This window comes from Solanum dulcamara, chromosome 2, assembly GCF_947179165.1.
Source record: "Solanum dulcamara chromosome 2, daSolDulc1.2, whole genome shotgun sequence".
Lineage (NCBI taxonomy): Eukaryota > Viridiplantae > Streptophyta > Magnoliopsida > Solanales > Solanaceae > Solanum > Solanum dulcamara.
Genome location: NC_077238.1, coordinates 75809583 through 75825307, shown reverse-complemented (window position 1 = coordinate 75825307; position 15725 = coordinate 75809583). Strand labels below are relative to the sequence as shown.

At 29.3% G+C, this 15725-nt stretch overlaps 1 protein-coding gene across 1 annotated transcript; it reads left to right on the top strand.

Annotated features, from left to right (window-relative positions):
* Positions 1 to 3377: 3377 nt before the first annotated feature.
* LOC129877247 (ethylene-response factor C3-like) lies at positions 3378 to 4496 on the top strand. The gene has a single exon (XM_055952741.1). The coding sequence runs from the start codon at positions 3499 to 3501 to the stop codon at positions 4201 to 4203; it is 705 nt and encodes a 234-aa protein (XP_055808716.1). The 5' UTR covers positions 3378 to 3498; the 3' UTR covers positions 4204 to 4496.
* Positions 4497 to 15725: the final 11229 nt, after the last annotated feature.

Sequence of the window (15725 nt, the reverse complement as noted above, 5' to 3'; positions counted from 1 at the left end):
GCTTCTGGAAATTGATGTGATTATTCTTTTACCCAAGGGTCAGTGGCGGATCCAGAAATTTTATAAAGGGGGTTCAAAAAAAATTAAATACACTAATTAGAAAAAAAAAGTACTTATTCGGATTCGAACCCGTGAGCTGAGACAAGCTAAGGCAAAATATTGAACTCCATTTGTCACTGAGCTAATCCTTTGGCTTATGCTCAGGGGGTCAATATTAAATATATACACATAAATTTAAAAAATTATCTTATATATATACAATGTAAATTTTTAATGAAGGGGGCTCGGATGAACCTCTCAACTAGACGTGAGTCCGCTCCTAAATAGGGTAATTTAATCAGTTAGTAGGTGAATTATTATCTTTTAATATTTTACCGAGATTTAAGTTCTACGCATTATTAATATAAGTTTTTGTCTGACATAGTCGTGTTACTTAATAAGATAATAATAAATAAATTTTATTATAATAATTAGCAAGTGAAATTACATTAATATATAATTTTTTTCAACAATATCAATAATTCAGTGTACATAACTTTAAAAATCAATTACTAATTAATACTATCAATTATAAAAAATAATTTAATTATTAAATATTATTTTTATATCGTCCGTACATATAATTTAATTATTAATTTTTTAGTCAAAACTAAAAGGCTGCAGTTCGTTTTCTTGCACATTTAGCAATCTCGTGGTGCTTCAACAATCTTGCGTAGAAAAATTTGACACAATGGATTTGACACTTCTTCTTAATGGGGATTTTTTTTTTTGGATTCAAGCTAAGAAAACTATTATCTATAAAATCAAAGGCTGGATCTGAAAGTTATGTACGTGGTTATTCGTCAAATTGAATAATTTTAATTCAAATTTTATGAATCGTCCCTTATAATTTTGTTCTATATTAATTGTGACTTGAGATTAGCGTTTTGAGAGGCTCATATTCATTACGCTCGACCTGAACAACCTGCAAGCGATTGTGAATTTTTTTCTATTCTCAGAACAAAGATTTGGTTGATGCAGAATTTACTTTACGAGAAACTTTATTTATATTGGAAAATTTATTAAGCACATGTAAAAAGTTAAATTTAATATTTAGTTACTCATAAAGTTATAAAGTTCATCCTCACTTTATTTATTTCTATTTGAATCATGATTTCATTGGACTTTGAATTTCTAGATGATGACCAAGGAACCACTGCCACTTGTCTTAAGCACGTGACAATTATAGAAACTTACTTGTTCGATTAAATTCAATAGTATTAATCCAAATTTCATATTTTTATATTAGAAACTTTATCAAATAAGTATAAAAAAAATTAAAAAAATACCTAAATATGTATTTTATTTTATCATAATCTCTAAAAAAAATATTATTTAAAAAAATTTCAACAATCTCATCTCGAATACATCACTCCTTTCTCTCTGATATATCCCTATCCCCTCATAGATACATCCCTTCCCTCTCTAACACATTCCTCCCCTATGTATTCGGGTGTCCTATCTCCTCAGTAATACATCCCTTACCTATGTATTCGGATGTCTGATGATGTCTCCGTAAGTTCAGTGATGTATTTAAAATTCATAAATTTTTATGGATTTTTATAATTTGAAAAAGAGTAAGAAAATAATGCAATTAGCTCTTAACACTGTAAAATTTATATAAATTACATAAAAATTATTTTGAATTCAATTACTCAAAAATTGATACTATATATTATTATTTTAAAATTTAAATTCCAATTCTATGTTATTTTAAAATCATTTCATGGGACTTTGAATTTCTTGACGATGGGTAAGGAACCATTGCCACTTGTCTCAATTAGTACATATTTGACATCACAATTTGGCCAAGGTGTAAAAGTCTTGTCTTTCTCCTAGGGTTCACAAATAAACTAATTTGTTTAATGCATATTTCAATTAATGAGTAAGACACCACCCATGTTCAATAGTATGTCATTTGTTCTTTTGTAATTATAAAAAAAATAGGGTGGGATTGGATCAACTCTGAAAAAGAGGTGAAAAATATCTCGAAAAATATCTCGAGAAGAAAATTGTCATATATATCCACAAACCATCTCAATAAAAATTCATAAGTGAGACAAAGGCAATACATTTTTAATATTTAAAAACTTTCTAATTAAGTTTGAAGTTCATATTTACTCATTAATGATATACTCTAATAATTATTATGGATGTCATGCACGACATATTCAAAGAACTGGAGTAACAATTATAACAACACTTTTTTAAAAAAGTAAATATATTGAGGTAGGGATAGGAGAAATGGAGAAGTAATTATGAGATGAAGAATTAAATCTTTATTAATAAGATGAGAGTTTAGATAATTAATTAATTGGGCTATTAATATTCACATTATAACAACACTTTTAACCAATATGATCTACAAAAATTCTCATTAGAACAACACTTTTAGAACGTATCATAAATATATTTTTTTCTTAAATTTTATACATGTGCGACTATAGGTTATTAGATTAACATGCAACTAGCGAGGGATTATCGTTCTAGAGTTTAAATTTTGTATTCGTCTCTAATGCTTTGTTCAATCTATTATTAAAAAGGATAAAAATTAGTGATGAAGAAATTTTATAGCCAAATAGTAAAATTTGTTATTAATTCTATTTAGCGACAAATTGACCATAGGTTATCACAAATATTCTACTCCCTCTAAACATTTTTACTTGTCCCACTATTGAAAAGTTAGATTTTCACTTATACTTTTAATTTTTAACATATCAATTTTTTTTTTCATATTTTACTCTTGGCATTAATTACTTATTTTCCAAGACTTAATACTATATAGACATCAATTAATCAGGGTAGTGTGATAAAATAGTCGTGTCAATTATTGTTTATTAAGTGTGTCAAATTTAAATATGACAAGTAAAAATAAACGGAGGGTGTATTAGTTAATTACTCCATCCGTCCTTATTAGTTGGTCAGCTTACGAAAAATACATGTCCCAAATTACTTATCCACTTACTAAATTAAAATTAAATTAATTTTTTTTTATTTTATCCCTACGAGTAATACTCTTTGGAAGCCATAAAATTCTTTTTCCAAGAATTCATTAATTACTTTGTATCTATTCCAATGACATCTATTCATATGTCCTATATATGCTTTATATGCTATTGAACATATTTTTCATAAATTATCTTGATGTCCATCAATATGAATAAAGGGTGAATTAGTAAATTTGTCTATTATATTTATGATTTCTTAAATATCGTGTAAAATAAATAGTGATCACTTAATATAAAAATGGAGGAGGAAGAACTAAATAATTTAGTGATAGATTATCAATTTGATCCGTAGTTAATTCTACTCTTTTTTTTGTTGGGGGGGGGGGGGGGGTTTCCAACTCCACTATTTCTCTTTCCTCATCCAATAGTGCATCCTATATATAAATAATCCAAGTTACTCAACAACTTTGAGACTCTCTTGACAACCCAAAAAAACACCAAAAATTAAAAGATGTCAAGCAACTCAATCCCACTAGAGATTGACACTTCATTTTCACAATCCAAGTTGTTCTTCTTCCAAGATCAATCACCAACAACACTATGGAGTAGTCATAATGATCTTTTCTTGAATGATCCATTTGTTGATGATAATTATGATCCTCAATATTCACCACTAATTATACCATGTGATGATCATCAAGAAATAGTTGTGGAATCCTCAAACACTACTACTACAACAACATCAAAAGCAAGTAGCCAAAATAGTCATCATCATGATCAAGAAGAGGTAACATCTCAAGAGAAAAAACAAGAAGAAAAACATTATATTGGAGTAAGAAAAAGACCATGGGGTAAATATGCATCAGAAATTAGGGATTCAACTCGTAATGGGATTAGGGTTTGGTTAGGAACATTCGATACTGCTGAAGAAGCTGCTTTAGCTTATGATCAAGCTGCATTATCAATGAGAGGTCCTTGGTCTCTTCTTAATTTTCCAATTGAAGATGTCAAAAAATCACTTGAAAAAATTGAGTATTCTTGTAAAGATGGATTATCTCCAGCTGCTGTTCTAAAAGCTACTCATAAAACTAGAAGAGTCAAGCACAAGAGGAGTAGTAGAAAGAATAATAAGAATAATAAAAAATTAGAAAATGTTCTTGTTTTTGAAGACTTGGGAGTTGAATTATTAGAAGAGCTTTTAATGAATTCATCATAGAATGTTATTATATTATTGTGTCGAAAATATTGAGTTCAGTTTTCATGAGAGATATATTTTCTGGTGAATTTATATGTTATTGAGTTATTCTGGCTGAAAGAGATGGTTCGGATAATTTCCAAACATGGGAAGAAAGACGATCAAGATCTCACGATATATGAGTTTGTAAATTTCTTTTTTGTTTTTAATTCTGGGTTTCTCGAAGATTTTAGAGTATAGTTTCAAGAAGAGCTTTTGTTCGTACATATAAATTTGTCTTTTTATTTAATTTTTATTCACTTTCCTTGCTGTTGTTATAAATAAATAAATAAATAAATAAACAAATAAGCACAAATGCTCACCAGGAGATTCCTCTTCTTTTTTTTTTTTGGAGATTTCGATAGTTTTTTTTTTTAATAAAAAAAGTACCTCATCTTTTAAAGTATTATTTTGTTTAGGTGTATCAATTAATTGTGAATCATTTTTCAGTTTTTGTCAACTTTCTTCTATCTAGGTTGTATAGAATGAGGGGTCTTTTTTCGTTTGTTGCGGGGGAGGTGTTATCGTATATAAAAAAAATATAATCAAAGTAATTTTATAAATGTAATTTGAGACAAATAAGATCTCCGCGGACCTTACTTCTATTTTTATTGAGTAAAAATTGTTTATGATAGATCTTTAATTTAAAAGATAAATTATGTGAAGTAAAATATGCAAAATATAAAGCAAATGAAGCAACAGTAACATTAAAATATAAGAAACTATGTGATTAGTAAATATTTAATATTAATAAGGCGGAGAGAATATGGGGACATCATTTAGTTACCTACTAATTTTTTACCATAACGTAACTCTCGACCTATCTATTTTCTCAATAAGCTAAAATTGTGTTATATTTTATTTAATCATCTCCAACAATTCTTTTTCAGTCTACCTCTCCTGATTACTACTATAATCAATCTCTCACAAACTATTATTCGAAAATGTAAATTCAATTGTGAAAAAAAGACGGTATATATTCGAAATTGATCATTTTTAAATATTAAATGCAAGCTTAGACTTTATCTTAAGCCTTTGATTTGATAGTCCTTATACTTCATTTGGAGTATTATTCTGATCCAAATCGAATATGCCACATCTATCTATGGTTGATTTGACCTTTTTTCCCCTTTTAATTATCAGATATTTCATTTACGGATATTTTATTAGGATACATATTAAGAGTATTTTTAAAATTTGTAGTATCAAATATATCATAATATTTTATTTAGTTATAAGAGTATGACAATAAAAATGAAATACAAGATTAAAAGTTAAAGCATTTATATATATTATTTTTTTAGACAATATGAAAAAAGTAATGTCGTACAAATTAAATATCGGAAAATATTATTATTAATTGTTCCTTTTCCTTTTCATTACAACTTTTCTTTCTAAAATTAGTTGTCATTTGTCACATAGGGAAAAGTCACAATCTTGATTTTAGTGAATATTACTCCCTAGTCCCAATTTATACTATTAACTTTTTTCAGTCAATTTTACAAAAAAAAACATATTTTTATATTTAATAATAATTTAATTTTAAAATATATATTTTATTTTTAATAAAATAATTTATAATTCTATAAATATCTATTACTCATTTTATACTATAAATCTCAAAATTCTTTCTTTTTAAAATTTTATGACACAAAGGAATATATACATAGAAGATGGCTTCCATCATGCGGAAGAATAATAATTAAATAATAAACCACCTTTCCACACCCAATCTCATTTGGAATATATCAAAAATTACGTCTAAAACTACTTGTCTTTAAGCATATGTGAGGTCTTTAAATGATGAATGATGATAGTGTCTAGGCTAATTTATAGGGAAAAGTATATAATTAATCTGTCCTAAAAGTAAATTAATTATCTTAATTTACCTTCTTTCTTATTAATTTTGTTAATATTTGTCATTCACGCCTAACCTATTTGGTAGTATAATGACTCTTTTTAAAAGTTCTGTCTTCTTCTTTATTTCTTTGATAACTTTTTTTTTTGTCTTTGTTTATTTTTAATAGCAAATAATGCATTTTTATATTAATAGCAACAAATGCACATTGATAAAATTATTTTGATTCTTTTTCCCCCCAATAATTAATGCTATTTTCCTTTTGTTTCTTTTTCTCTTGCTTTCTTTTTTTTCTGTTGCCTTTTTGTTTGTTTGTTTGTTTTTGTTTTTCTCTTGTTGACTCCTTTTTTGTGGTTAGATTATCTTGTCTTTTTTCATCTTTTCTATATTTTTCTATTTTCTCTTTTTAAAGATAAAAAATAAAAATAGTAATTATGTTTAGATTAATAAAAATAGAAAATTAAATAAATTAGATTACAATAAGATATAGTCAAGAAAATACTAAAGTTTACTAGCTTATTTATTAAAATCTTAATTAATGAAAATCTATTTCTATAAAAAGAAATTGCATTTTCAAATAAAAACAAAATTTATATCTAAAATATGAGTCTCTTTTTTGTAATTATTTTTACAAAAAATATTTTGCTAAAACTGATCTAAAAATTAAAATATAAAAAATTAAGTATAAATTTTATGAAACTTGTCATTATATGATATATACCCTGTGAGTATTATAAAAGACTGAGAATTGTTTCACTGAAGAACTAGAGCAAATTTGAATGATATCATGCTAGTATATAGATATATATTGTAATGATATCATGGAGGACTGATAAGTGTCTCATTGAAAAGCTAAGCATACATGATTGATATCATGCCAATATATAAATATATTGTGATGGTGTCATGTAGGATTGAGAAATGTCTTACCGTAAGACATAAGAAGACCACAATAATACCATATCAGTGCATAGATACATTGTGATGGTATGATTTAGGATTGAGGAGTGTTTCACTAAACGACTGAAGCAAACATTAATGAAATCACTAAAAACTAAAAAAAGAACAATATAGAAAAAGAGCAAAAAAAAGTGAATGAAATTATATTATGAAGAATAATTTTTTTAAAAAGGAGCCAAAATTGAGTGTGAAATCCAATTATGAGAAAAAATGAATACATGTTTCATGACATTTTTATATTTATAAAGCATATTAAGAAGAATAAAACAAAAGTTTCAAAATAAAGAAATGTTTTATATATAAAAAATTGTAATTTTACATTTTTTTTAAAAATCCCTATAAAATGAAAAAAAAATATCTCGTCCATATTTTAATTTACGTGATATTAATTTTTAATTAGTCTATTTGAAAAATGATATATTTTATATTTAAAATAATTTTGCTTAAAATTATTTATATATATTACACTAAATAAGAAACTTTTACAAGGATATAAACATTATAATTTTATATAAAATTAAATTATATCACATAAATTTATTAACCGAGGTTATTGTTATTGATCCTTTCATTTTCAATTCTGATTCCCATTTAGATAGCAAATTAGCTGTCACTTGTCACATAGGGTAAAAGTCATAAAATCTTGAAGATGGCTTTCATCATCATTATGAACATTAGTAGCAATACTAATAAATATATAGTATATATTATAATAAACCATCTTTACACCTACAATCCCATTTTATTGTCTATATCCCACCACAAGGAGACCAGCTTACATTATTCTTGGGATAATTTCATAATTAATAAGTAGACACTTGGCCAAATAATAATAATTTACAATATTTCTACATTCTTATTATATATTTAAATTTGAAAAAGATAGAGCTCTTTGTTTAATTTATTCATTTGTCTCTATGTAAAAAAGTCGACGTCGATTTTTTTTGTTTTTTGAAATTAAAAATCCGTTTCCTGATCCAAGTGTCATTATTATATTCTTCTTTGAAATTATACCATAGAGGTGAAAGTGAAATGCTGGTGGGAAAGAAACAAGATCATATCACTAATTTGATCTTCAGAAAAGAAAGAGTATAAAATATAAATAGTCCTATATGAGGTAAAATATTTTTTTTTATCAAATGTGGTTTTATTCTCAAGATTTGAATTCGATTTTTAATTAAGAAAGAAAGATATTATAATCGTTATTTTAAAAGGCGATACATTTTATACAATATAGAATAAAGCGTAAGCCCCAAAATACGAGGCCTAAGTCTCATAAATTTTCCGAGTATAAGTCTCATATATCTCCAATTTTATAATTTTATTATTAAAAAAATAAGCAAAAAAATTCAATAATTCTATTAATAAATTCAAATAAATCACCAATTATATAGAACAAATTATTATATTTATTAAGAGTATTTGAGAAAGATAACAACACAAAAAAATGATGATAGTTGAGAGAATATTCAAAATAAAATTATCATTCACTCTATCATCTATCTCCCTATCTACTATTCTTTTTCATTCTCAACTAATATATGAATTATTTTTTATTCATATATTTCAAAGAAAAAGGAGGACAAAATCTATAAAGCAATGACAAAAAATAGATAAAGTTATCTCATGAATATAGTATTATGAAATCTTTATCTTATCAATTTCAGTCATAATAATCTAAGAATACTATTTATAACAATGTCATTTTCTATGAGAGTTACTTTATTTATTTATTTATTTATTTATATATTTTAGAAAAAATCACTACAACATGAAAATAAGATATCATAAAGTATAATATCATTACATAATAATAAAAATATGATTTATAACAAAAATACTTTTAAAATAACAAAAATCAAATTTAACTTCTGAGGTATACTCTTTTACGCCCGATACTTATGTCTCGAATTCTAGAATGTACGCCTTATGAATCTACACTTTTCATTTGTGTTTCGAAGCGTTTATGGTTCGCCTCACCTCGAGATTCGCCTAAAAACACCTTTGAAAACACTGATTACAATAAGGGTAAATAGACGGGTAAGACTGAATTTGAATAAATTAAAATAAATTGAGTTTATAAATAAGGTATCCGTCCAAGGGTTAGGCTGAAATTTATTGAGTCAAATAGGCTAAACAATGGATTAAAACTACAAAATTCATAATTTTCTTTATTTTTTAAAATTATATATCAAATTGAAATAGGACAATAAAATTAAAACAGAGAGAAAGTATTTTTTTTTCAGTCTTCTTTGACTTGAATTCCAGATCGGTGACTTTCAACTTAGTGAAATCTAATAGATTTCGTCAAAATCAGAACTTAGAGATACATTGCACATAATTAATTTAATTAATTTGTTAGGGAAAGGTGGGTCATTTTTAAATTTATTTTGGAATTTTATCATGTTAAATCATAAATGTGAGTGAGATTGATGGTTCATTTTTTGCCAATATAGACAAAGGGACAACCACTGTCAATAATATACTCTCTCAATCTCAATTTATGTGATGTACATAATTCGATTGATTATAAAATTTAAGAAATATATAAAAACTTAGCATTATTCCCAAATTACCCATAAAAAGTATATTAAAAAAGTATATTTTAATATACTTTTTATCAAATAAGTGGTATCCAACATGGACAAATATTAATCATAGTATCATTAAATATTTATTGAATAAGAAATGTATCATTTTTATTGATACCAACTAAAAAAATAAAGTGAATCATATAAATTAAGGCTGATGGAGTACTATACATTCCCCATTTGGAAAGTTTCTACTAGTAGTACCTTTTTAATTTGAGATTCCATTTGAAGACAGACCCATAATGTAAAGAAGTATTTATAAATGGAGGTAATTAAAGATGAAATAAAAAAGTTGAAAATAACTTTGAGTAAATATTATCAAGGGAGGAGCTAGATAGAGTCGAGGGGTTCATATGAACCTCTTTCAGCGAAAAATTATAATTTTTTTGGTAGCTAACATTCTTTTATTAATCACCAAGAGATATATACAAAACCATAGAAGATACTCAAAGGCACCACTAACTTCAGCAGAAGAGAAGTTGTTGCAACCTAGCACTAATCACCATAGGAGCTCTCATACTACATATGTATGCTACTTCTTTGGCTATCCCTTCACATGTTCTTCTTTTCCCGTTCTTCTTTTCCCTTCAAATGTCCTCTGGTTCCTTTCCATCCATACTGCATAGGAGCATTCTACATACATTATCTTGAAAAGTTGTGTATTGTGAGCTTTACCTTTGGCTTGCTATAGAGCCAGTTTGGATGAACTTATTTTAAATAGCTTATAAGTTGAAAACAACTTATAAGTTAAAAAAAAAAGTAGGTACAACCCATTTTTTTTACTTATAAGTTGTTTTCAACTTATAAGCTGCTTAAAATAAGTCCATCCAAACAAATTCAATTATTTATTGGGGCTTATTTTAAACATAAAATGACTTTAAGTTGACCAGTCAACACTTAAAAAAGCTGAAAATAGCATATAAGCAGATCCAAACGGGCTCTTAGATCCCACTTCAGCTGTGTATCCCATGTATCAGCATGAAAGAGTGGTCAGTTGATCCAGGTAAGCAATCCAAATAGCCCTTGTGAATTCACATTGGGCTAACAAATGATCTCTAGTCTCCAGGTCTTGTTGGCACAATTTACATTGTTGGTTGATATCCATTCCCAAGGAAGTTAATCTACTAGTAGTTGGAAGTTTGTTCTGCATCTGGAGCCACATTATAACAGTGTCTTTTGGTCTTGCAGTGTTGGCAAACATCAGGCATTTCAAGGGGACTTTTGATCTGTTACCAAGCAAATTCAAATAGAAGTTTCCAATAGTTGGTAAGTCTTTTTGAACTTGTGTCTGTTCTAATATCAGTCTAGCAATAAGTATCTTTCTAACCATCCATGAGGCCTGTTATGGTATAGTAACACTAAAGAAATGTTGAAACTTTATGTAAAAGGAATGGATCCATCTAATTCATAACTTATTAGTTTTATGAGCAAGATCCCAACAGATCTTAATAATAACAACCGGATTCCACATTCGAATATTGATAAGACTCATGCCTCCAGCTGACTTGGGTAGACACACTTTGTCCCATGCTATCAGTGCTCTCTTGGTGATGGTATTAGTACCTGACCATGTAAAGCTCCTAAAATAAGTCTCAATGAGTTTAAAGACTTTTGTTGGTATGATGAATAATTGAGACTAGTAAGCTTGAACTCCATAGAGTACTAACTAAACTAACTGCATTTTTCCTGCACAAAAGAGTTTTTTGGCAGTTTAGGAGGTGATTCGAGCAACAATTTTATTCACTAGCGATGCCCATTGCATAAGGGACAATTTTTTAGTGGATAGAAAGACACCAAGATATTTGAAAGGAAACTCACTACAACCAAAGTCAAACTGTTGCATTATACTATCTTTTAACTGATTAGGGACATCACCAAAACAAGTGAAACTTTTATTCATGTTTTCCTTAAGTCCAGATGCTTGTGAGAACTTTTGGAAGCATTTATAAATGACCATTAGTGACTGCTGATCTCTTCTACAAAATAGAAGTAAATTATTTGCAAAGCATAAGTGATATATACCAGTCTTGCATACTTAGGGTGAAATTTGAAATCCTCACTTTCCTTAGCTTCATCTAGGCATCTACTCAAGTATTTCATAGAGATAAAAAATAAGTAAGGAGATATAAGGGCTCTCTGTCTAAGTCCTCTTGTAGTATCAAAAAGAGGGGTGGGTTCACCATTGACCAAAATTTTGTAGTTCACAATATGCACACATTCAAGAATCCAACAGATGAACTTTCTAAGAAAACATAGATTCTCCAACACTTGTTTTAAGAATGACCATTCCACGGAATCATAAGCCTTTTGTAGGTCAATTTTAAGCATACACCTTGGGAATAAATGTTTCCTAGAGTAATCTTTAACAAGCTCATTAGCAAGGATGATATTATCTGCAACTTTCCTTTCTGAGATAAAACCTGATCGAGCTTCACTTATGATACATGGCATTAATTTTTGCATCTTAGCAGCTAGAACTTTAGCAATGATTTTGTAGAGTATGGTGCAGCAAGCTATGAGCCTATATTCTTTTATGTTCACTAGACTTGCAGTTTTGGAAATTAGAGTAATCATAGTGCAATTGACTGGCCTATAGAGTTTTCCAGATTGAAAAAACTCCTTAATAACCATCCGAATCTCATCCTTGGTAAAATTCCAAGTCTTCTTATAAAAGTAGGCATTATAGCTATCCACTCTAGGTGATTTATCATCTCCAATAGAGGCTAGAGCATTCCAAATTTCCTCATTAGTGACATCTCTACATAGTTCAGCTTCTTTCTCATATGTAATTATGGGTTCCTTTCTCATAGTCTTCTTATCTACAACAGGTAAAATCTATGTTACTAGAGCCTATTAAAGCCCTATAGAATTGCATTACTTCCTCCTCAATAGCCTTTCGTGTATTGAGTCTTGTGCCACTGAGTATTGTGAGTTCTAGCATAATTTCTTGCTAGTTCTCTTCTTGATCACTGTTGAGAAGTATTTGTTATTTCTATCTCCAAGTTTTATCCATTTTGCTCTGAATTTTTGTCTGAGAAAACTCTCTTTAACAAGGTTTCATTTCTTATTATCCATCAGTGTTTGCTTTTCTTTATTAAGCAATTCACCAGTGCAATGTTGAGTGATCTTTCCTTTGTTTGGAGTAGTTCAAGTCTAGCATAAGTTATTCTAGTGAATTTTTTTTTGAACTCCTCCTGATTCAAACTTCTCAATACATGCCTTAATGCTCTCAGCTTAGCCCAAATGTTTGCCATTTTCTCTGGTGCTAGTTGTTTGTGCCATACTTCTGTTACTTTGTTCATGAAAGTGCTAGAGTGTCAAGATCCTAACCTGTCGTTATTGACACCCACACTAACCCTTTGGTAGGAGAACCACTATTATAGCCCAAACTAACAACAATTCCAAGAAAATAAGCAATTTAAGGTGCTAAACATATTAAATATGAGAAAAGGGTATTGAGTCCCCATAAACTCAGCTAGCTTGACTAAACATGAAGAAATACCCCTACAATCTGAAAGTCGATGTACCAAAACTCTAACGAAATAACATGTCTAAAGGAAGGGGATGCAACCTCAAAAGTCATAAAATAAATAAGTGTTTGAGAGTCTAGTCCCGAGAAAAGGACTAAAATAAAAAAGAGCCCATGGTAGCCTGAAAAAACTAGCTCACCTTTGAACTTTGATTAATTAACGGTCTTCTATGCAAGGTCTCTCTACAGCCGCCTAAAGATGACTTGTACTTAATAAATACAGAGCAGGTGTAGCATCAGTACACAAAGACAATGGTGTACTGGTAGGATTATGCGATTAGCCAACAAGTGAGACATGAAACAAGTAATTACAGCACAGTAAAAATATATATATACAAAATATACTTATCCATTATCATCTCATTAACAATGCTTAACATGATCACAATTCAACAATCCCAATATACCATACAGTTTCACATAAGGGTCTTCTAATGAAATCTACAGACACCAAATTGTGTGTCAGATTGTAACACCTGGTCCAAAATTATGTTGGAATATGACATCCAATCCAATTTATGTGTCGAAATGTGACACCCAATTTAGGCATAGAAAATTGACCACAGTCATAGTAAATAGTTCAACAATCATATCTACCAGGAACAGGTTCATTACAAGTCATAGGCAATAAGTAGTCATTTCACATAATTCATTTCATTCTTCTCTATTCACATACACATATGCATACAACAGAGTAATTTAACAAGTATACTTATCACATACGGGAAGACAAATATTCACCTACCTCGAAACCAAGCTTTAACAACTTTAAAGTGTAGAAGCTTTTCCTTTTCGATTTCATTCAGCTTGTTCTTGGTCTAAAAACAATAACATAGATCCAAAGGATCAATACAATGACCTAATTCACATAAATTATAATATAATTCTCCTTTTAGGCCAAACCCATGATCTTAAACCTCATTTAGTGCTATTTACCACCATTTATTGTAGGCCAAAACCCTTCTCCAATGATCACCAATCATAATTTCTAGGTTCTAGGAATCAAATATGAATTAATAGAGTGATTTACTTACCTTTTGTATAAAATATAATGGAAATCAGCAAGAATTCGTGCTAGGTCGCTTCCTAACTTCTTAAGAATTATTTTTATGCAGAATACCTTTTCTAGGGGTTTTACCCCATATTAAGTCGGGACTGATCTACCATAATAGGAGCATCCCGCTCTGACGGGATACGCAGACAAAGAGTTCATAAAGAGTCTCTAAGTCTCCCATATCATAATATACCCTCATCCAATGACGTCTTAACATATACCCTTTACCGCAAGTTTAATTTTGGGATTTTTACTCGCCCGAATACGATTTTGTAAAGTTGTACAAGCTTCGTATTATCTTGGATATCAATTAAATCAATCAAATTATAGGTTTAATCCTCCATCCATTTTTGGATCACTCTAAACTCACCTGACTCTGAATTCATCCAAGTCTGATCTAGACTCAAATTTTCTCACGTCACTACTTGAAGTTTTCTGGCCTAAATTCCTTCTCTGTTAGCTTATCCATAACGATGGGGATATATCGTTACAATAGATACCAACTTTGTCACGATTATAACCTACTGTGATTGACACCCACACTAACCCTCTGATTTCCAGCTTAATGTATCTGCTACCGCATTAGCCTTACCATGATGATACTGGATGGTAACATCATTATCCTTGAGCAACTCCATCCACTTCGCTGCCTCAAGTTCAAATCTTTATGGGTGAACACGTATTGCAAACTGCGGTGATCAGTAAATACCTCGCACTTTACACTATAGAGATAGTGCCTCTAGATTTTTAGAGCAAACACTACCGCTGCCATTTCCAAGTCATGAGTCGGGTAGTTCTTTTTATGAAACTTCAACTGCCATAAGGCATAGGCTATAACATTCTTATCCTGCATCAACACAGTACCCAAACCTAAATGTGAAGCATCATAATAAATAATAAAATCTTTACCTTCGACTATAGGGTCATGATAGGTGCCGTGGTTAGAAGAGTCTTGAGCTTTTGGAAGCTCTTTTTGCATTTATCAGTGCACTCAAATGGTACCTCTTTCAGAGTCAGCCTTATTAAATGGGTAGCGTTGGATGCAAAGTTTCTCACAAACCGGCGATAATAACTAGAAAGCCCTACAGAACTCCTAACTTCGGTCATAGAGCTAGGCCGACCCTAGTTTTTGACCGCTTTAATTTTTTGTGGATCTACCATTACCCCTTCTTTCAAAACAACAGGCACCAAGAAGGCAACTGAATACAACTAGAATTCACAATTAGAGAATTTTGCATACAATTTCTATTTCCCAGGACACTAGAACAATGTGAAGATGGTCTGCATGTTTTTCTTTACTCTTCGAATACACCTAAATATCATCTATAAATACGATCACGAATGAAACTAGGAATGAATTGAATACCCCATTCATTAAACTCATAAAGGTTGTGGGCACATTGGTTAGCTCAAATGACATCACCAAAAACTCATAATGCCTATATCTGGTTCTAAAAGTTATTTTGGGCACATCCTCTGGTCTAATCTTCAATAAATGGTACCCACACTCGA

Excerpts from the sequence above, each read along its gene's own strand:
- LOC129877247 (XM_055952741.1), top strand. The coding sequence starts at position 3,499 with ATGTCAAGCAACTCAATCCCACTAGAGATTGACACTTCATTTTCACAA.